This window comes from Aquila chrysaetos, chromosome 6 (genome assembly GCF_900496995.4).
Source record: "Aquila chrysaetos chrysaetos chromosome 6, bAquChr1.4, whole genome shotgun sequence".
NCBI classification, from domain to species: Eukaryota; Metazoa; Chordata; class Aves; order Accipitriformes; family Accipitridae; genus Aquila; species Aquila chrysaetos.
In genome coordinates this window covers 53,595,216-53,617,608 of record NC_044009.1, presented here as the reverse complement: position 1 = coordinate 53,617,608, position 22,393 = coordinate 53,595,216, and the positions used below count along the sequence as shown (strand labels likewise).

General features: G+C 46.2%; 1 protein-coding gene across 4 annotated transcripts in view; it reads left to right on the top strand.

Annotated features, from left to right (window-relative positions):
* ACVR1C (activin A receptor type 1C) overlaps positions 1-22,393 on the top strand; it is a 38,846-nt gene that overhangs the window by 4,069 nt on the left and 12,384 nt on the right. For 3 of the 4 annotated variants that reach the window (XM_030018058.2, XM_030018060.2, XM_030018056.2), the window contains exon 2: positions 12,069-12,299. The exons of the other annotated variant lie outside the window; for it this stretch is intronic. In XM_030018058.2, coding sequence (XP_029873918.1) covers positions 12,146-12,299 — 154 coding nt within the window. In that variant the 5' untranslated portion in view covers positions 12,069-12,145. The remainder of the gene's footprint in view (positions 1-12,068; positions 12,300-22,393) is intronic. 4 annotated transcript variants of the gene reach the window in all.

Here is a 22,393-nt window from a genome sequence, read left to right as displayed (position 1 = left end):
AGTGGAGCGCACACGCACGAGCAACTACTGCTTACAGCCAAGTATAATATACACTTTCTGTTTAAAAATGAGAAGCAAAATAGATTGCTGTTGAAAACTGCTACATAAGGATAAACACACGAAAATAGCATAAAATTGCACTCTTGCTACATGAGTAGTACTGTATTAAAACAACTTTATCTTCTTGTCTTTTCCATACTGTATGATGTCCTTGTATTGGGCTACAAACAATCGCTGAAAATGCCTTGTGAATCTTAAGTCTGAATTCTTAGCACACTCCGTTTATTCCAGTGTTTCCTATAGAATTTAAAGTTGGGGTGAAAGTCTGAGGTACGTAACATGCACGGCAATGGCTGTTGCCCGGACGCAAAGCTGTGAGCCAGCCACTGCATGTCCGTGTAAGTGTGTGTTGCTGACGGGTCCAGAGATCCACAATCTGCAAAAAGCATCTTTCTTCCAGCTTAATAATTTGGTTTGCTTAATCCTTATTAACTGGTAATATTGAAAAGCCTACGTGTTGTCAAGCACCAAAAATAGTATGTCCTTGGAAAGAAGCACCGCAATAGCAAAGCAGTTGTATTTCGCTAAACAATTTAATTCACTGCTATGTAACAAATTACCAGTATGATGCTATCCTCTCATTTCTGTGGCTCACTGAAGCTCTGTTTTCCTAGATTTTAGTAAAAGCTCTAATAATAAAAAAGCTTTAATGAAACAACATGGATGAGAACTACAAGCACTTAATGGCTTGACTGCATGATCTACCAATAATTTGCACAGATAAAAGACTGTCTGTGGGGTGAGTGGGTGTAAATTAATTCTGCTTTTTTGGAGTAGGCTCTAGATCCTTACCAGTTGCTTGCAAATAATTATTCTAGGCTTTAATCGGGCCAGGATATTTTGTCACTTTTGGAGAGCACTGCTGGAACGAGAGTGGTACGGTCGTCCTCCATGCGCGCTGTGCAGCTGTCCATCCCTCTGTCAGGATGGGAGTGAGCTGTTGGATGTGCCTGTCAATTCAGCCAGGTTTGTGTTGGAGCGCCTGCTGAAGTCTGTCTTGAGTTCTGGGTTACGGCATTGAAATGTCAGAGCTTTCAGCAAAAATCCCTAGAAAAAGGTGTCCTGAACATAGTGCTGAAGCCCCTCAGAGCTGTTACCATATTCTTCTCCATATCAGGTGCTGGGAGGGATAGGCTCAGGGCTTTTTCTCCATCCTTGTTGTAGGCTAGAAATTCAGCTTCTGCCTAGCTGTGAGGGTTCTGATAACCTGGTAATTAACAGAACTGTGACATGAAAGTGTTGAGCAGTGAGCAGATGACAGGGAAGAGATACTTAGATAATAACTCCATCCCAGTTTAAAAATGCAATTTCTCTCTCAGTACCTCAAGTGCTGTTAGGCTCTGAATTATCCTGGATTGTCTCTAGCTATCATGCAAAGAACAAAGTCCTAATTGAAGCCCGAGTTGGATGCCTAAATGTTGATGCTGTGAATGCTCATTGAGGGGGGTACCACCACCACACCCTCCCACCCCCCAGCAACTTTGGACATGTGTAGATGACTCTGGGCACCTGCAAGTCGCTCTGATGGGGGTTGGCAGGTTTTGTCGCTTTAGCACACATCCTGTCCTGTCCTGAGCGCGTTCAGTGACGCTGTAATCCCAGCGTCCCCCAAGATGAGAGAATTCTTCCATTGCCTTAGCGCTGAAGCGATGGATGTAACTCTGGCTGTCCATCTGCCCGTGCCAGCCTTCATTCAGAGGTGGCTGCATTTCACTGCTGGGTATAGCCTTGGGAATGCTTTCTTCCAGAACAAATGGTCTTTGCGAGTTAAGTTTTTCTTCTAGAAGAGAATAGTTCAGTTGCAAGAGACCTACAACGATTGTCTTGTCCAACTGCCAGTAGGCAGTGGGCATTTTATCTTTCTGTTCTTGGTTCATCTTAAGTTTGATGGTGGCAAAAATAGAGTAAGTACACCAAAAAGTCAATGTTTTCTTGATTTCATGTTTACCAGGAAGCTGATTCTAGGTAATCAGAGCAGTGTTTGCAGAATTCGCATCACTCTTAATTCTCCAACAGTACATGTTTTCAGTCTTACATAAAACGGGGCAAAACCAGCGGCAGTTAAGTAAAATGGACATTTTAGGTTTCCAAATGTTGTTTTGAAATACTTTGCTCTTCTTAATACAGTAATCTGAAAACATTCAAATTTTCATCTTCAAAGTAAAATTTCATTCTCAGTAGTACCTACGTTTTGTGAAAAAAGCTGTATTTAACCAGAGGGGAACTGTGTGGCAATAGAAAAGACAGTCAGTGTGATTTCCTGGATGTGAAATACCTTGTCAAACTGTTTTCAGGTGTTGACTATATTCAGCTTTCAATGCTAGGGATTCTTTTTTTATGCAAGCTGTTTCAGACTTGGAGTCAGTAAATGCTGTCAGCACTGTGTTATCGCAGCCACCTCCCCTTGGAATTTGTACCCTCAACCCTACACTGGATCTTCCTCCTTCAGCGCCTTATAGACTGAGACCAGCAGATTCTTCTTCAGCTTTATGTATATGCTGTATTTCACAAAATTCTCTCACACATAGTGTTTTGCCGCATAGCCTATATTTCATAAAGCATAAATTTTCAAAGGATACCTCACCTATTCAAAGCTAATGAGGAATTAGAAAATGTCCTTTGACAGCTTATTCCAGCAAAAATAATTTCACTGGGTTTTGTTGCCCTTTCCCTGCTCAGTTAATATTAATTTAAATGCCTGGCCTCAGTTTCTGTCTACTGTTTTTTTTGTCACGGTTGCTGAGCTTTTCTATAACAGGGACTTTGAGTACCCAGTATCCTCCTTCCAAAATTAAGATACTTGCACACTTTCATAAAATCACTTCCCGTATGTATTTTTGAGAAATGAAAACATTGGAACTATTTGATGTCTCTCATTCGAAGACATTTTCTTCAGTTCTGGAATAATTGCTTTTCCTCTCTTCTCTACAGCTTTCTAGTTTTTGCCTAGTTTGGTATCAGTCCTTTTGGCGGTATGTTTATATAGTGAGCTTTTAATCTACTATTGCTCTTACTATTTTTTTTTTTCCAGAGCCCTCTACAGAGAGGGGACTTCTGCATGTTCTTCACAGTAGTCCAAAAAGCAAGTTTTTTTTTTTTTAAGACCTGTCATTGCTCAAGATTCTGGTTGCATCTTCTGAAGAAATGTGTTACAAGAGAATAAATTTGACAGCGACACGCTGTCACTTCCATGAATGTGCCTGGCTGTAGGAGACAGATCCCTCTTTGCCCGTGCGAACGGGCGCAGTGCTCTGGGAGGGAATATGCATTTCCTGCTGCGCAAAAAGACTTGCAGAGCTTCAGTCAATATTTGCAAATTAATTCTTCTCCCCTCCTGGCTTGTCTGCGCTCGTGGCTGCGCATGGGAGGCAGAAGGGTGGTCTCAGCAGCCCCGACCACCGCTGCTCCTCCAGCAGATGCTCAAGGAAGGCAGGTGGGACACGATGTGAGCACAGAACGTGCTTTCTGAACTCCTTCCTGAACTCTCCCAGCTCTCAGCAGCTTGCAGGTTAAGGGCTCTCAGTTAGAGGATGTATTTGTATCATTATGCATGGCAGTTTCTATAAATCTCTAGTACATAAAGGTGGAATTGTCTAATGACTTTTTCAATACGCTAATGCTTTATCCTAAGCAGTGGCAATAATATCGACACCTAACGCTGCTGGGGAAGGTGGCAAGGCAGCATGAGAAGGACAAGTGCTTCCTCTTATTGTAAATTTGCTGTCAATGACGTCTGTGCTGCCCGAGAGCTTTTGAGTTAATGGGAAATGGTGAGTAGCTGATCCCATTTGTCTTCTCAATATGATTTAGGATTTCTTTATAAAACTTTTGTATCTCCCCAAAATTGCCTTTGACATCAAAGAGCCCAGTTTCTTAATCTGTGTCCAGACCCCCTTGCTGTCTGTCCCGTAACTCTTTCTACTTCTCCTGTGCCCTTTTGAAGTGGGTGATGGGAACCAATCCCAAATGGCAGAACAGGGCATTGGATCTTCTCCTGGTTTCTCTTGGTTGTGCTCCCCTCCGTAAGTTGAGCTGATGTTCTCCAGAGCTCCCCAGAAAGGCGCAGCCGCCTCTGTTCCTGAGTGGTGATAGCTAATACTGGACTGGTTACTGCACATACGCAGCTGACGTTGTTTTTTCTCCTGCATGATTTTACTCTCCTTTGGCTTTTGATCCCTCAGCATGGTGAGATTTCTTTGTGATGCTCTGAAGTTGGTTCTGCTTTTTCTATCCTCAGCAAACCTTATTGCTTTATTATCGATCCCCCTTTCCAGATCACTGGAGCGCACAACACACATTTCTGCACGACTCTGCAGGTAACAGCCTCTCACTGTGAAAGCTGACCGTTTCCCTCTGCCTTTTATCTCAGCTGCTACCAGACAAATGGGCTGACCTCTGGTTAAGATCGAAGCAGCTCTGCCTTGCAGCAGAGAAGTTTCTTTGCCTGTGGTCCATTACCAGCAGTCGTGCGGACTCGGTCAGAGAACGCCTGCCGAGGGACTGTGCCAGACCCGCACCGACCCTGCGGCACCTTTAACAGCGCCTGCTCCCGTCTTTATTCTAGCTCCATCACAAGCAACGGACCGGACAAGGGGAAACAGCCAGTCTGTAGTTTTTATGGTCTCGTTTGAGCCCCTGTTTACAACAGTGACGCTTTTGCCACCTGGCACCCTCCCGAGAGCGAGGTGGTCGGGTCGGCTGGTAGGTCAGGTCCAGGTATGGGTCCTGCAGTGCTGTAACCCCTGCTCCCACGCGAAGGTGGCCGGAGGGCAGCTGCGTCCTCCCGCTGGGGTCTGTGCCCGAGGCAGGGGACCCAGGCAATGCCGAGAGCCTACGCTCCCATGAGCCCCAGATCTCTTAATTTGGGAATAAAATGAACGTACATCTAGAAGGGCACAATGCAGAATGACTGTACAGAATGATTGAGTATGGAAACGTTCTGGATGTTCAGCCCTCCATCCCATTGTGATTAAAGACAGTTAATTGCTGTAAGGCGACTTAGATATTTGCTTTCCAATTTAATTTTGAAATGCTCTACTGCCCTGTAGTCACAAGAAGAAACTGCTAACTGTTGTGGGTAGCACTGGATTATGACTTAATGGAAGATTAATGCCTTGTTTAATCTGTGTAGTAAGAAGTCTGTGTTGAAATACAGAACCTTGTGTGGTTCATAAGAGATAGAAAGTCTGGGCTTTTTATTGCCATAGTTTTTAGTTTATTCTTTTAGTCCCACAGTATTAGCTTATGCCATTTATATGCTCAATTCTTTCCACTTAACTTTTGAGGTTGGACTATGGCTATCTACTTGTTTTAATTGTTAGCTGCTTTCATTAAGCTGGTGTCTAAACTTGTATTCTTCCATCTGTTGTTCGCATGAAGTATCATTCTTGTTCCTTAGTTATCTAGTGATTCATGTATTTGAAGCTGACACTTGAGAAAAAACGGATGGAAGCATATCTAAAAAAAAAAAATCTTCTGTTGTGAATCTTTGTGTTGATTTGTTGTGAATCGGATGCTGGTTCAGTTCTTCCTGCTACATAAGTTAATTGCACAGTGTGTTTGCCTGTACCGTGTGTTTTCTTAGAGTTGCATTACAAACTAAAAGGAAAAAAACATTCCTTTTTATGTCAGCCATGCAGGTTGTTTTCTGCTCCGAAGAGCAAGTCATCCTGTCCTTGATTCATAGTGGGTCTCGTCCAAGAAATTAGTATATAGTCTCAGCTCCTATTGCAATAACAGCAGAAAAAAAATCATTGAAAACTACTTATGTCTTAAAAATGCTAAAACCAGGAACACCCGTTCCTCATGGTCCCTATACCTAAAAGTTGCTTTCCTTGTGTATCTGACAACTTGAGAATCAGCTTCCCAGTCGCCTCGGTTGGCTGTTAGTTCTCTCCTGTTGTTCACCTGGGTCTTGCCAAGCGCCACGCTCCCCTTTGGAAGACAAGAGGAACTGCACGCCTCTGCCACGCAAGGTGTCTTTGTAACTGCTGTCCCTAGCGAAGGGAACCCGCGGCGTGTCCTCTCCTACTGTGCCCCGGCCCTGCCGTGGGCTGTGCCGCCGGTCACGGCCGGACAACGCGCTCGTGACCCTCACGGGGCTGCAGCCTCTGCAGGGGTGCGGTGCTTTGGGGAGATTCAGGACAAATTTGTTAATGACTCCTGGAGAATTACATGCTCAGAGAACTGTAACCGTTGGTAGCCAAGCTTGGATGCCTAACATAGCTCTCTGAGGCCGGGGCGTATTTCAGTTGTTCACTTTCTCCTGATTTCTCAACCAGAGAATGCAACATTTTAAGGGAAATGTTGTGCTTGAGTAAATAAAGGAGTCATGTTTGTTACTGGATTAAAGAGTGCCTTATTTTGAAACTTTGGGAGCACATTTTCCTCCTGCCTCTTTGATCCTTTTCCCTTTAACTCCTTCACAATCACCTTATTCCACTTCTCTGGTTTCCACAGTGGTGGAAGTCCCGATTTCCCCCCCCCCAACAGTGCAGCCCTGGTAACGTTGCCAGGACCGTCCCTGGGAACAGAGCTGGAGAAGCGCGGTGTGCCTTCCCCGTGGAGGGAACAAGCATTTCTTGCTGCATGTAGGGACTTGCAGAATTTCAGTCAATATTTGCAAATTCTTCCTCTCCCTTCGTGGCATAGCATGGCTACTTGGGAGGGGAAGCATGGTTCAAAGGTGGTGTTGACTTGAGCAGCTTGAGAGAGGAACGAGAGGAAATGGCCTCAAGTTGTGCCAGGGGAGGTTTAGATTGGATATTATGAGAAATTTCTTTACTGAAAGGGCTGTCAGGCATCGGAACAGGCTGCCCAGGGAAGTGGTTGAGTCACCATCCCTGCAGGTATTCAAAAAGCGTGTAGACAAGGCACTTCAGGACATGGTTTAGTGGGCATGGTTGATGGTTGGACTCGATGCTCTTAAAGGTCTTTTTCAACCTAAACGATTCTATGATTCTATGAGAGACGTGGAAGATCTTTCGTCGTCATGCTGCTATCCCTCTGGTCTGTAAACCCAGGGGAGCGTCTTGCCAGTTTCTCTGATAGCAGTGGAGTCAAATTAGAGCAGAAACTGTGCAGATATGTAAAGTGAAAGCTTGAAATACATTGCCAGTGATTGTAGATTGCCAGATTATAGAACTGAATATGGACAATTTTTTTCCATAAAAAGAAAAGGATAGTAGAGGAAGTTGTCATGAATAAACTGGAGCAGCAGTGAGACATGCCTAGCGGATCAGCATGGATAAGTCGCAAATTCTGGCGAGTCCTGTGTCCCTGAGGATGTCAGTGGGGACAGTGACATGGGCTCAGCAGAGCTCAAGTGGTTGTACAAGTGTCTGCAAGTAGCTACGTACGTGGCACAGTGCGGGGATGCGATGCTGGGTGAGAGCTGAGAGCTGATGGGGTTTGTCACCTACCCCTGTTCAGCGGGTCTGGGAGCAGGAAAAGTGCGGATCTTCCCAAGGGCATGTCCACAAGGGTCCAGGCTCCTCTTCTCCTGGTTCCACTGAGGTGAGGCAGCTGAAATAGAATGGGTGCAGGAAAATTGTGCTTTTATGGTTATATTTTAAGGTCATATTTCTGCTCTATTAACAAAGGCTTCTTGATAAATGCTCTTGGAAACAGGGTCAGGTATTTGTATCTGTTTTGAGTTTTCTATCGTTTTTTCTACATGAGAAGTTAGCCAGTAGCACAGGCAGATATCTGGGGAACCTTGGGCTTCTATTTTTATAGAATTACATTTAAAAGTGGTCTATATACATCTTCTGGGGAAGAGTCAGTCTCGTCTTGTCCACAACTCAAACTTTGATCTTGTCTTTGACTAGATTTAGCCGCAGTGTTTTCCTGTTTTTTTTTCCTGTGAAAAGGCAGCATTTAACCCTGGGTGAGCAATGGCATAAGACACAACACTAGCAAAATCTGAAATATGAGGCTGAAGGGGGAGAGAGTGCAGATTTCACCTCTCAGTAGGACCCTTTTGAATCTTGTTAGCAGCAGAGATGTGTGAAGTCTTCGTTCTTGCCGACCAGCGTGTTACTCCCAGCTCTCACAGCATTGTCCATTTGACTTCCACCACCCATCACCTGCCAGCTTTAGGAAAACCTGCCTGGTTTAGGAAGACTTGGCTGGAGCAGCTGATCTCAGATGCAGTCTAGTGCATGGCTGTGGGAAGTAACAGAGAGCGGAGAAGCCTCTCCCCAGTGCTGCCAGCACGGTGCTTCCCCTGCCCCGGCCCTGAACACTGCTGCCGAGCGGGGAGAGGATGGAGCCTTGGCCGAGAGGTGGGGGAAGAGTCTGACGGAGCTGGGATTGAGAGGCTGCGGGGGCTCGTGCTGCAGCTGGCAACCCCGCAGGAAGGAAGGCAGGGACCAAGGGCAGGGGAGTAAAGCAGGAGCCTGGGAGAGGGCGAAGGAGGAGACGTGCGGACTGGGAGGGTGCGTCAGCGAGGCTTCGGGAGCTGGCGGGGTGTAAGGAGGGAGTGCGAGCCACCTTGGGAGCAGAGGCGGTCAGAGGATGCGGCGGATGGGAGCTGCGGGCACTCCTGGGGAGAGCTCCTGGGATTAGGTGGCAGTGGGAGTCTGGAGCTGCCGAACGTGGCACGGACAAGAACTGGGATGGGGTGAGAGTCAGGACCAGAATAGGACAGCTGGGAGGAGCTGGCTTGAGAAGCACGGCCTGAAGGCTTTGTACCCGCTGGGGCAGTGGTTCTCAGCTTTTTGAAAAGGAGTGATGAAAAAAAGACAGCAGTTCAAGTGTGGTAGGACAAACATACATTAAAATGGTTTTTAGGATGTAGTGTTTTTGGGTGCAGACAAGTTTTTCTTCATGTGCTCTCCCGCCTCTTCCAAACTGAATGTAGTGTTCCCATCAGAAGTTTGTGTGCCTGCCTCGCACGACTTCCATGAGCTCGGTATTTCCGAAGGAGAAGAGGGAATGCTTGTTGAGCCATCTTCTCTCCAGGACTTTCTAGTGTCCATGAAAATTCTGTGGAAGTATTGAGTTCAACATGCTCTTGTTCCTGGTCCTCCCAGCTTGTCATCAGGTGGCTGAATGCATTCACTTTCAGAAGCAATAATAATGTGGTTGGGTTGTATTGAGAATTTTAACCAAAACTTCATTTCTTTTTGTTCTTCTTTGCACAGTGGCTTCTTGCAGAAACAGCCCTGCAGGGAACAGGGCTGATTTCCATATGTCTGTGAACTTTTGATTGCGGGCAGCAGATTGGACAAATCGGTTTTGAGCAAAACGCTCAGAACTAAAAGGAAAAATGGGGTTAGACTTTTTCTATCAGTGATGTAGAAAGAAAAAGGACATCCTGCAGAGTAAACCATTCTCTGAATACAACAGTAGAAAATACTGATCTTCAAGCAGTGGCACCCATTGCTTTCCCTGCCAAGCGAGCCACCCGTCAGACTTGTCTGCCAGCGTGACTTCCAGCTGGCGCTCTTTACAAATAGGCTCGAGGTGGTGCAAGGGCCCTTTCATTCTGGAAATAAGTGGCTGTCTTAGCTTGGTCAAAGTGGGGATACAGAGCCCCTTAGCCATCCTTTTCTCACCCTGTGTTCATGGTGCCCTTGGAGCCGAGTTCAGGACTTGCAGTGACAGTTTTGATCAGCTCCTCTCAAGCAATCTGCAAAATACCAGAATATGGATAAAACTGTCAGCTATCTACTGTGGATGATGTCGTAAAGACCATTTCCCATTTTATTTTTAGGCCATGAGAAGGGGGAGAAAAACAGCATAATGATGTGTCTGAAACACTGAAGACAATTGCGACAGTCTTTTATTCATTTCCTCAAGTAATGCTTTTATTTTGCATTATTGGGGATGATGTGTTTGTTTTTCTTCTGTTAGATCTCTTACTTTCTTGGATCTGATGAGTCTTGCTCCTGGCATCTCTTCTAGGACTACGATAATGTCTTTAAGGAAGAGATTCACCTGTTCTGTTGCTGGGTGATTGATTGTGCTCACTCCCTGTACCGAGAGAAAGCCGCCGCAGACACACAGTGATGTGGTTCCTCGCGTACCCTGCATCCAGGATAAACACGAACATATGGTGCCAAGGAAGTTTGTTGCGGGCCTGAGCTGCAGATAAACACTACAAGCTGTTATTTCAGAAGGGTTGCACAGGATGAAGATTGTTGTAAGGAAAACAAATAGTGTCACAGAAACAGAAATCAGATTTGTGCTGACGTCTGTTAGGACTTCTCTGCTCCTCCGGAGACTCTGTTTGAGACGAGTCCCTGCTGCTCCTGCCGCATGGCGAGTGCTGCCGCAGCCGTCGGGCATCACACTGTCCTCCTCAGCTGTGGCTGTGGGACACGACAAACTACACCGAGAGCCCGGGCGCTCTCGTGTACGCAAACCTTTCGCTGGTTGTCAGCTTGGGGTGACGGCAGAGGCTGGTTTAGGTCCCGGTTTGATCAGGGAAGGGCATCAGAGAGAGAAATGTGGCAGCTCTTGGAGGATGCTGGCTTGTCGGGGGCTAGCTGGTGATGGGAAGAAAGCTCTTCTGTTCCCGGTGGCCATCCTAGTCTCCTCATGGTTTTACTTTTCGGATGTCTGTTATCTTTAAGTAAAAGAAACAGCCTCCCCCTGCCCAATTCCCAAAGAAACAAAGTGGATTTATGGATAAAATTACTTTTTTCTTTTTTTTTTTTTTTTTTTTTTTTTAATATACTGGCTTCCGTAAATAGAGCAGGGTTCAATCTTGCAGAGTTATAACTGACCCGGGAAGGTGTACAGAATGCACTTTGGGGACCCTGTGGTGGGATAAGAACTATTTAAGGCAACAGTTGAAGAGATCAAGTCTCTGTGCTCTAAAATGAGGTTTTGTTCTTTTCTTTTTTTACAGAAACAAAATAATCATATAAAGTGTACTTACGGAAGGGTTTCCTGTAGAATTGCTTTCAGCCCAAGGTTAAGATGTTTTGGTTATCATATCACTGCTAGTACAGGCTCCTAAACCTGGCATGAAGCAAGCAAGAATTGTTTGTTATGAAGCAGGTAAAGAAAACAAGGAAGGCAAAAAAATTTATTGTTGACATCTAGTGTTTCACTGAGATGATGTGGCTTTGGTTTCCCCCTCACCTCCCGAGAATCAATGAAGCCTGGAAAACGTAGCAGTTATTAAATGTCTTTCTATTTGATTTGGTAAAACATGAAGATATGGTTAAAAACATGCAAAGATTAGAAGTCATCAGGCTTTTGCACCAAAAGAAATTGGGCAGCTGTTTGTGTGCCTGAAAAAGGTGCATCATCTCAGAAGACAGGGGGAGGAAAAGTCCGTAGTTACTGCCTGTGTCTGTCCGTAGGGCGTAGGTGTGTGCCGGGACTTTGCATCTTGGCGATTCCTCAGACTCGTTGCTCTAACCCAGTCGGCTCTGGCGAGGCGTTGCATATTGCTAGCACCGGGGGGGTGGCTGGCACAGGTGAGGGGTGGCCGTGTTTTGGGAAGTCAGCCTAGCTACCTAAACAGCGGCTGTTGATATTATTTAAAATTCAGTACATAATGAACGTAGCTGTGTCTAAATATCCATCTCGAAATGGAGCACGTGCCCATGCGTTTGTCCTGAGTGTTCTCTGAGGTGTTGTCTTGAGTCCGTGGGAGCTGAGAACATAAACCTGAAGACTTGAACCTCCATCTCCCCACCTAGGCCAAAAGGCAGCTTTCACAGAAACTTCTTCTTGGGGCGGTCGGTCTTCTCCACCACGCGAGATAGATGCCAAGCACTTGCCTGTGACCAAGGACCACCTGGTGTAAAAACTTGTCATCTGTGGGTGCTGGGGACCGGTGCTGTCGGGGACCTCCCGGGACCGGCTTCTTCCCGCAGCCCAGGAGTCCGTTCACCGGCACGGGCGACGGGCTTTGCGCTGGAGCTCCCGCGGGGTGCTCGTGGTGAACCGGCTAGCCTCGGCCAACCGGCCGGACAAGCTGGCGCGGTTGCTGTGGGGATCTGTCTTCCCGGGGTCTTCTCACAAAAGGTGGAAAACCTCTTTTTCAGGTCTGCAGTGCGTGTGCCAGCTGTGCGAGCACACCAACTTCACCTGCCAGACGGAGGGTGCCTGCTGGGCTTCGGTCATGCTGACCAACGGGCGGGAGGAGGTGATCAAGTCCTGCGTCTCCCTCCCGGAGCTGAACGCGCAGGTCTTCTGCCACAGTTCCAAGAACATCACGAAGACCGAGTGCTGCTACACCGACTTCTGCAACAACATCACCCTCCGCCTGCCCGTCGGTAAGTGCCGTCCGAGTGCAAAATGCTGTTCAGACACTTGGGTGATAGCTTGAGAGCGCAGAAATACTGTGCGGAGCGCGTGACTGTGAGAGCCAGCTAATGGGCATTTTAAAGGCTGTCTGTAAAAGAGTAGCTGTTTTTTTCCCAACTTGTTTCAGACAGGAAAATCTAAACTGCAAGTCTATTTGGGGAAGAGTGAATTTCTTGCATCTCCTAAAGATACTCCAAATGCTGTCTTTGATAGCCCATGAGGCATTAACCGTGAAGATGAAAGGAAATGTCTGTAGGAAACAGACTTGTAACCTGACAGATTTTATGGGCTGGAATGTCTTAAGGGAGTTTGTGATTTGAATTGGCGTTAGTCTAGATGTTAGAAAGATGATATCTGATGTTCTGGGGACTTTCCATGGGGCATGGATCAGCAATGTATAGCAGCTGTGAATTAGCAACTGTGAGGAGCTGAGAGCTGTTAACTGGTGTGTCACAAGGAAATAATTAAGACCTTGCACTGGCTGAAGTTTTACAGTCTCAAACATTTCTGCACACAATTTGAAAGACCTGCTTTAGATGGCTCGGGTAAGGATTCACACTAGAGATGTTTGGAAGGAAGGCGGTTTGCTGTAGGTGCTGACTGTGAATTGTACATGGGAAGCGCACCCCGTGTTTTCGGGCAGACAAGTGTCTGGGTTGGCGGTGTGGTATGACCCGTGATGGGGCAGTCCCCCAGCTCTCCTCGTTGTCCTTGGCCAGTCCATGTCACCGAGTGCCCTGTCTTTGTGATCTGGATTGATGAGCAATTACTGCAGGTTATGTTGGTGCACCTGTGCGTTAGAAGCAAAGGGTTTGCAGCAGCTCCGCTGTGGTCAGGAAGGCAGATGTGTCCTCCCCGTTGATACGGGTTATATGGCATGTAGGGTCTTCTGCTGGGGGGCGAAAGCAGTGAAGGACACCAAGTCATTGCTGGGGGATGTCTTTGGCTGATGCGGTTTCGGTAATCTTGTTAGTCTGTCTTGAAATTTGGGGTTCTGCGGTTCATTTTAGCGTCTTGTGAGGCAGCTTTTCTTCGGTGTTAGATCGGTGTCATTGATTCTTGCCCAGCAGGGATGAGAAACTGTAAGATTCCTGGTCCCAATTAGGGGGAGGAAAAAGATTTGTACTTCCAGGAGCTCTGTGTATTACACAGCTGGTGCAGTACTTGAGTCTGCCAGACTCAAAATTGTGTCATGAAATTGATTCAGTGCTTTTAAAAAATAAACATTTATACTGGTTTTAGGTTTAATTATTTTACTCTTCTTTCCAAGATTTGTGTTTAATCCAGGCTCTTTTGAGAAAGCTGTAAAATGTACTACTTTATCAGATGATACCTTTCTACATACTTATAGCAGTGATAGATGTTACAGGTAAGAAAGATGCAAATTAATACATAATTTACCATTATAACTTGCATTTAAGCTGCTATAATACAGTACTTAAGAGAATTTAAAAGGCTCTTACTGGAAGGACTTGCTATATCATGTAAGATACAGGAGGGCAGACCATGGGGGAGTTGCTGTGATAGCCTTGGGGACCGTCATCTCTTGGTGCGGACAGGCAGATGCTGGATGCTGCCAGAGGAAGGTCTGTTCCCACCGGCCTCTCTGGAGGAGCCAGGCTAGGTAGGAGCCTGACACCTGGGAGGTCTGTACCGCGGTACCTCATCTCACCTGTTGCGTGGGGCAGGAATGAGGATTATTTAAGTATTTTTCTTTCAGCTGACAACAGAAGGGAGATGCTAACAGTGGTCATGCTCTAGAAATGTAGAAATAAAATACCATGCTTTTTTTTTTTTTCAAGTTGGGGTGCTGGAATCTCGGGAGAAAACTGCTATTTATAGAGGAGCAGTGGAGGCATGTCTGTCATCCTAGCGCTTGAACTGGTAGTTGCAAAACCTCTGGTTTCATATTTCAGTACCAGAGAAAATGACTTAATTTTTAGCCTGAGCCCTTTGCTCTAAACATTTGGGGGAATTCATGTTGGTCGAAAATTTAACAGTGCCGATGTTATTTGTTTGCTGGTCTTTTCTGACAGCCCTTCTTCACATAATTCGCATAATTGTAGGACAGCTTCATTTGGGCCCCAGTAAAAATAAGCTTTCCAAGGGGCATTGCTGACTGTGAGGGTGAGGGAGCTGGGCTGCAGGAGCCGGGGCTGTCCCGGGCTGTCCCTGCAGCACCCGCGCCCTTCGCGTCGGGAGGTTTCGAGCCGGAGGCGTACCTGCCGTGCCGGCGGCGGCGGGCTCTGCCATGGGGAAAACCAGTTTCAATGCCATTGCCGAGGCTGCCTTTGTAGGTGCATTCCTGTGCTTAGGAAATTGCTGTTTCCAAAGCGAGTTTTTAGGCAACTCCTTGCTCAGCTTGCGTTTTTCCTTGTTTCTAGTCTTAACATGGCACTCAGAAATCCAAATCTAGATCTTGGGTTCGTCTCTGACTGAGGGCAAGAAATTTGAAGTGGAGGCACCCGTAGCAAGTGACCAGCGCTGGAACTGTCAACTGGTCTGACAAAACACGGAGGCAGTTCTAGGTTTAGCAATTAGTCTATTATCTTACTGACATTGTAAAAGTTTTTGTTCCCACCACTGAGCCCGGGCTAGGCCAGGATTCACACAGCTGGGACTTGCTGTGCTTGGACCGTGCTGGTGCAAGGTCCCAGGTAGGATCGCTCGGCCCAGAGGTCCGTCTGTATTGTCACCTATTCCTCTGGACCGTCACTGTGCACCGTTGCGTGGCTCGTCTCGTGTTGGCTGGTTGTCCCTTGCCAGCCACGGTGGGTAATTAAGCCACTGAGTCTGTTTATGAGTGCCTAACTTAGCAGGCGGGCTCTCTAGTCTTTAAAATACACCTGCTTTCTCAAGGTAGTTATTTAAGCCAGCCCACCTCCCACCACCCTCTCTCAAAAGAGTAATAATACATGCAGTTTGTCACTTGGTACAGACATCTTGATATGGAAGTTACGTCTGTCTGTCTATCTCTCTCCGTTATGCAGATTCTAGTTTAAAAGTAGAGCATGTGGATGTGAGAAGCTTGCCTTTAGGCAGGAGTGAGTCTGACGGAGGAGGAGAAGCCTTGAGAAGGTCCAGTGTGGTGCACATCCCTCGTCCGGAGCTTTGGCAGGATCGTCCCTGCCGGTTACTGCAGCTACACCCAGCCGGGGACACAAGGCTGTCCTTCAGCTCTTCTTCATGCTGACCTGCTTCGGCTCGACTCTGTGTTAATTACCAAGGGCTTGTGTTGTAAATGTTACCAAGAGTGACTGGAAAACAGTCAAATGACTTGCAGCCTGAGGATCTCTGAGGGCAGAAAGTAATTTGTTTGCTGTGATTGCCTGTGCGTGAATTTCCGTAGTAAAACTGTAGATGGCATTGCGTGCCTCAGTCAGCAGTACAGCTCTTGTTACTGTGCCTTGTGCGTGGGAGGAGGTGGTTCTTGTTTTGAGTTGGTTTTTTTACAATGTCTGAAAATACACATCTTTAAGGACGGATTCAACCTGGATATCTGCTTTTTATACGCTTCTTGTTGTTGGCAGGGATTTCGTTACAGTCTTTTGCATTAACAGGTGCCAAGTTTCAAAGTGCAGGATTAGTTTGCAGTAATTAGGGTTTTTCTGTGTTACCCTGAACTCATTTCCAGGTTTCTACTATTTTAACTGGAATACTTTCTGCCCCAGCAGGTGAGTTGAGGTGACCTTCCCCTGTCAGTGGGATATCATAACAGGGCTGCAGAAAACGACCTGCATGCCGCTTCCTCGATGCACCTTTCTGTGAATCTCTCTCTGTACGAGAAATTGCCTCTGTGCACCTCAGCATGTAACAGGCTGTTCTGGGGAGTTGCTAATAAGATCTAGAAGACTTCTTCCAGTTGTAGACTTGTGTCTCACAGGATTTTCAGGCCATATTTGAGATCTGGGAGATAGTACTTGTGATCTCTGCCCCCACCCCACTTGTGAGTGGGATTTACCCCACCCACAAGCCCCTTCAGAGATGCCAGACCTTTACCTGCAGCCCCGGAGTAGGGTTCTGGAGCTTCTTATAACCTGATGCTTACATTTGGTTATGGTGGAGGGTGGTGTTTGGCCCCAGGAAGAGCAAGTACAGGCTGGGGAACTTGCTTACCATCCCTTCTCCAAAGCAGCAAAGTTGATGTTGGCTTCAATTACCTCCTTAGGTGACTCAGCAGCTGTTGAACTGGAGCCTGATGGCTCAGACACTTTACATTTGTTACCAGCTATAAACTGGTGCTGGGCTCTGGTGTCTTTGTCTGCACGTCCATAGGTGTGTGGAGAAAAGTTCATGCTGCTACTCGTTCTAACCTCTTGATCTCAAAACACCTAGTGGTGCTGGATATTAAGTCTTCATCTTTACAGATGCTGAAGATTGAGGCTGGATGGGTGCAGGTGGGTTTGTAAATTTGTCACAGGACTCTGGGCTTTCTGACCAGACTGCTTTCAGAGGCTGGCTAAAGAAAATGTCAGCCTCTCTGGGAAAAAACGTGGGGATGTGTTCAGTGTGTACAGCTGCACATCCATGAGTTGGTGGGAAACTTCAGCACAGCAAAGAATTGTCTGGTTTTAGGGTTTTTCGTTCAAAAGTACCTCTGTCATTCCAGCAAAAGGCAGCGCACAGCAAGAACGGTCTCCTCTCTGCTCTGTTTTGGGCTCTTTGCTCTGCTGGCACAGCAGCATCTCTAGAACTTGACATAAAAAGCATATGATTTCTGTTCTGTATTTGCATAATGGAAAATGAGTCAGAGGAGAAAGGTTTTATGCAACAAGATTAAGCTAATAGTGGGATTAACAAACTGTATAATAAGTAATTTGCCAGCTCTCTTCTTTATTCCTGTTGCCCAAACTGTACAAAGGCAGAAATGGCCCTCATATCACCTACAGTGGCACACACTGGGATGCAAGAAAGGCAAATACAATAAAGGTCCTAAGAGAAAAATCCCTTGAACGTGTTCATATTGCCAAGAGAGACGAATGGTACCAATTAGACTAATTGTTGGGCAAGATTCTTGTATTTTGTTGGGTTTTTTTTTAATATCGTCTGTAGGTTTTGCATGAGCAAATAATTACTCTTCATTTACCTGTTTGAAGATGCCTAAAGACATTAAAGGCCTGCTAGGAGAATAGTATACATGGATATGTTAGTATTAAAGAAGTCAGACACTATTGTACCAAAAGTTTTATAAGTTATATATTAATGCAGAAAATGAGACAAATCGGCCTTCAACCAATAACTTTCTGAATAAAACGCAGTGTTTGAATGAAATTGTAAGGGAAATCTCTTCAGTTGTTTATGGACCTTGAGAGCTTCCTCAGGTCCTGAAGGGCAGAGAGATGTGCAGGCTGGGCCGCGGTTCAGTGCAAAGCTCTGGCTTTCCCTTTCCTTTATTTTTGGCTCATCTGTTAATGAACAAGATGAAAAGGTCTCACATTGTTTTCCCAGCACATACTTGGTCCAAGAGTAGAGTTAGAAGGAAGGTGTGGATGACGAGTGAAGAGACAAAACACAATTCTTCTAACTCTCCTAAAATGTTAGTGATGGGTAAAAACAGGGAGGATGGGGAACTAAGAGGAGGGGAAATATTTTTATGTATTTGTTTCTCTTCTGTGTGGCCACTTTGTTTCCTCCTAAGTGATGGTTTCTGAAAGCCGCTGCTAGAGTTCAGCGGCCAACATTAACAGTTTGTGTTGCTGCTCTGCTGCAAAGTAGTAACAGAAATGTGATTTAGCTGGTTGTTTTCTGTTTTGGGTTTTTTTTAATGAAAAAAATGAGCTTGTCTGCTGTGGCACAGCCAGCCTGGGATGAAGGTCAGGACTCAAAAAAAAAAAAAAAAAAAAAAAAAAAAAAAAAAAAAATAGAAAACAAAGTGGGGAGGCAGAGCTGCTTGTGAGCAACCTCCATCTGGATCTAGTGCCTTCCAGCCTGCTAGGGTGGTCTGAGCCTGGTAAGGGGGCTGTGGAGGAGGTGTGATCGCTGGGACCTGTGTGGGTCGGTCTGAGAAGTGCTTCAATCCAGTAACAGCTGGCCTGAGCACATCAGCCTTCAAATGACGGACGTTCTCTTTCTGGCTGTTCGGGTGCAGCTGTTCGTGACCCAGAACGTGGGCTGTAGTGGTGCAGAGCTGCCCAGAGACTGAAATAGCTGCGTGAGATGCACCAGACCTGTTTCCTCTTCATGTCGGTGCAGGTCAGTGCTGCACTGCTAGTGCGGTTCCTGGGATAGTCCCCCGGTTGGGCTGGTCTTCTGAGGTTCTCCCCAACAGGACCCCTGTGGGCAGAGCTCCGGACTGTCATAGCTGCCCTGTGGATGTCTCGTTCTGCAAATACTTCACATACTTTTGTCCCTCTTGGCCGTCCCAGACTTGTATTCTCTGGAGGGACTGGTAAGAATATAGCCATGCAAAGAGAAGGCAGGGCTGGGGTCAGGGGAGGGGGGGAAATAGCAATTCAGATAATGCGTCCGTTTATCTTGTGCCTGTATCCCTGAAGGGTTTGCTTGAACTTCTGGATCCTTAAGCAGACCTTTCTCAGCTGATTTCTGAATGTCATGGAAGGGGTGACAGGGTCTGTAGTCGGTGGAAGCTGGAGAAACTTAATTTTAGACTCTAGTCCAAATTGTGTATTGTTGAAATTGTTTAAAAGTGTTCTGTATGTCTGACTAGAGCCCCCCATTAGATGCAATGTATTTTCTTACTACATTGGAAAGAATACATAATTTTCTCCCCGAGTAGCTTAGGAACATAAACATGCATGGTTCAGGGCTTTTAGAAGTCTTGCGGTGCCCATTATATGTCAACAGCAATGTTGTGTGCGAGAATGTCTTTTCCATTGAAGAGGAAAAAAAAAAATCCTGCCTTTTTTTTTGCTGCCTAAAAGTACTATTTTGTTTACACAACTTGGAATATAACTATATCATATTGTGAAATTACTAAATATTGCCAGATGTGCTATTTTTGTTTCATACATGGCAACATGTCTTCAGCTTCTATTCTTGACTAGTAAGTCATTGAATAGTACATTCGAAATCAGATTGCAAAATGTTATGATTAATGGTGTTGATTTGATGGTTTTAGGTAGTCATGAGGGATTTTCTTATTTCCCGAAGAGTTTAACATTGCACAACTGCTGTAAACATTACCACACTTATCTGGTGATGTTTCCTTTAATTACTGTTTGTACTTTGCATGTCGTGTGTTTTGCACTTGTGCTGTTTGTCACTCCTCCTGTGTGTGGTTTGTGCTGTGGGAAGCCCCAAGGATCCCCAAGGGGACATGGTGTGCAAGCCCAGAAGCGGGCACGGCTGCGGTCCTGGCTGCAGGACACCGTGCTGCAAGGGGTCAGGAATGAAGATGGCCTACAACGAACTGTAAAGCAGAAATCACAGCGCTGGTACTTCTCAAGTCTCCTGCGTGTGCTCTGTGAAGAACTGGAAAGGGTTTGAGTAGTTGCCACCAGCCTCGATCTGCACTTCGTCCTTGGTACAGCCAGTAGACTAAAGGATGACAAAGGAGGTTTCCGGCTGACTCCTTCCAAGAAACTTCTCTAGACAGTCAGGAGCTCTTCATCTGCCGGGAACTCGGTGGAGACCCCGTGCAAACTGGCCCAGACACCTCAGCTTCCAGTCTCACTGCTAACTTGCCTTCTGCACTCGAGCTCTCTCAACTTAGCAGCATCTCAGAGGAGACCTGTAAGCATCACTGAACTTGATTTTATTCTGAACAACTGTCACTGCATAAGTCATAAAGCTGGCATCTGTTTGTATTCCTGATGCTGGATGTCACCCTCCTGAGTGGGTGTGAGAGAGGCTTTGAGTTTTGCCTCTGCTTTGCTCTGATGTCTTGCTCTGCATCCCCAGAATGGCTATGAGCGTCTTTGTCTCTGTGCTCCCTCCTCCGTCCTCCTGCTCCAGCCAAGGTTTCTCCCGCTCCTTGCCCCAGAGTGTCAAAATGAGCTTGCTGGCCTGCTGTACTCACTCCGACCCTGCTAGACCTGCCACTTTCTCCAGCCTGCCCCGCTGCTTGCCTGGCTCCCAAAATGCCATATGGGAGGGAAATAGCTCTAAAAATTAAGTTCTATTGCAGATCTCTCACACAGCCTGCTCTGCAGTTCTTTGATGATACAAATTGTGCTCATATATGTTTTCAGTAAAAATGTATCCGATCACTTCTCTGTTAAAATTGCAGACATTTTTTTCTGGTAAGAATGGTTTTGTTGCTTTTTTTAAAGATATGCTGAGTGTTTTTTATGAGCTCCTTAAAATTCTGCTATGAAACCTGTTTCAGTGGTTTACAGTGTACAAACAGTGCACTGCGACTTACAAATTGTCACGTCCCAGAAGCTTAAACCGCATTGTTGTCTCACTTAATTCTGTTGCCAAATATAGGAACCGAACCTAGATTTGCAGAATGTATGACTAAGTAATGTAGTCACAGCCAGTATAGTAATACGGCTTTAATATTAAAAACCCTTCAAAACCGGGTACTTTCTTTTAGGTTTATCGTGAGACAGGAGCACGTCCTGCAACAAAAAGAGTGCTTGTGGAAATGCACATTTCTCTACTCGCCTTGCTCTATGCCTCAATCCTTTGTGCTTGTTGTCGTCATGCAGTTACTCCGTTAGCTGCCAGTCTGAAATCATGGCCTGTGCAGTCTCTCTGAATGCAGGGTGAGGCGTTACCCCATTAATGTGATGTACAACTGGTTCGGGAGCAGCTAAGAAAAGCCAGGCAAAGTAATGTATTGTGCCCTTGGCAGACTTGGCTTTTCTCCTATTTGAAGTACTGCTAGAGCTGCTGCCCAGTTTCAGGAGATCCTGGAAAGTTTTATGGATATACATAGGTATGTATGTAGTTTTAAGATAAACAGAAAGCCAACAGTAACCCTTACTCTTTTTCGCCTGTACAGGTTTGCCACCTGTAACATCCAGACTGCAAGGAAACAGGCTTGAAAGTAAAGAAAAAGGGAAGAGAAATGGAGATTTTTAAGAAGTTTGCTTCTGGAAAGAGTGGTGCTTTGGAATGGAGGGAGCTGCGAAGAACGAGGGAAGAGAAGGAAGGAGCTGGAAGGACTGGGAGGGGGACACAGGACAGCAGTGCGCGTACGCTGCGAGAAGGGACTGCTGCTGTGACCCGGCAGCAGACCGTGTGCCGAAGTGAAACGACTCTCCGGCAGAAGATGGTGCGGGCGTACGTACGGCAAGGCTCACGGGCACGAGCGGGAGGCGCGGGTGAAGGTGTCCCACCAGGACCGCGGCTTGCTCCGTGCCTGCCTCTTGACGTTCGACATGTGCATCCCCTACAGGCTCTGCAGGCACTTAAGATCACTGGCTGCTAGGAGCAAGGGTTTGCTGGTAGGACTGCTTGTCACTGCTGCTCGCAGCAGGGAGAATTGCTGCTCCGGGTCAGGGCACCGAGCTCGTGTGCCAGTCTGCAAAAACCCTTCTGAGTCTCTCTTCCCGCTCGCTCAGTCGTTGCTGTTCAAAGCTTCCTGATTATTTTCCTTTTGATACTATTTGCACTGGCCTAGGAACAATAAAGTTTTATATTTTGTTGATCAAGGAACAAGTTAACTTTGCGCAGCTAACTTTGCTCCTGGCAGTTCTGAGGGATGGAGTGCATGGCTTGACAGGGTCCTTTGAAGAAGCAGTACTTCTGTTGTGGTATTAACTGGAAGAAAGTAACAGTCAATGCTGAGGGCTGTCAGGCTGCTGCTTCTGAGGCTCCAAGTCACTGAAGTGACTCAGTTACTCTCAAAATTCAGATGACAGTGTACACATTGCATAGCGTCTGCCGAGAAGGGCTTTTTGTTTTCTGGGATGGCTAAGGGGTGACTTTCCATGGTGTGGAGGTCACGATTCTTAAATCTTCTGTAGCCTTTAGAACCACTGTTTGATACTTGTGATTCTGAGTGTTGATGGGTTTTTTTTGTGTCGTGTTTCTGTTTTGTTTTATTATTTGGGGGTGGTGGTGTGTTGATTGATTGTTTTGGATTTTGTTGGTTTTGTTCGTTTGGGTTTTTTTAAGCTTATTTACAATTTTGGGGGCATTAAGGGATTTGTGT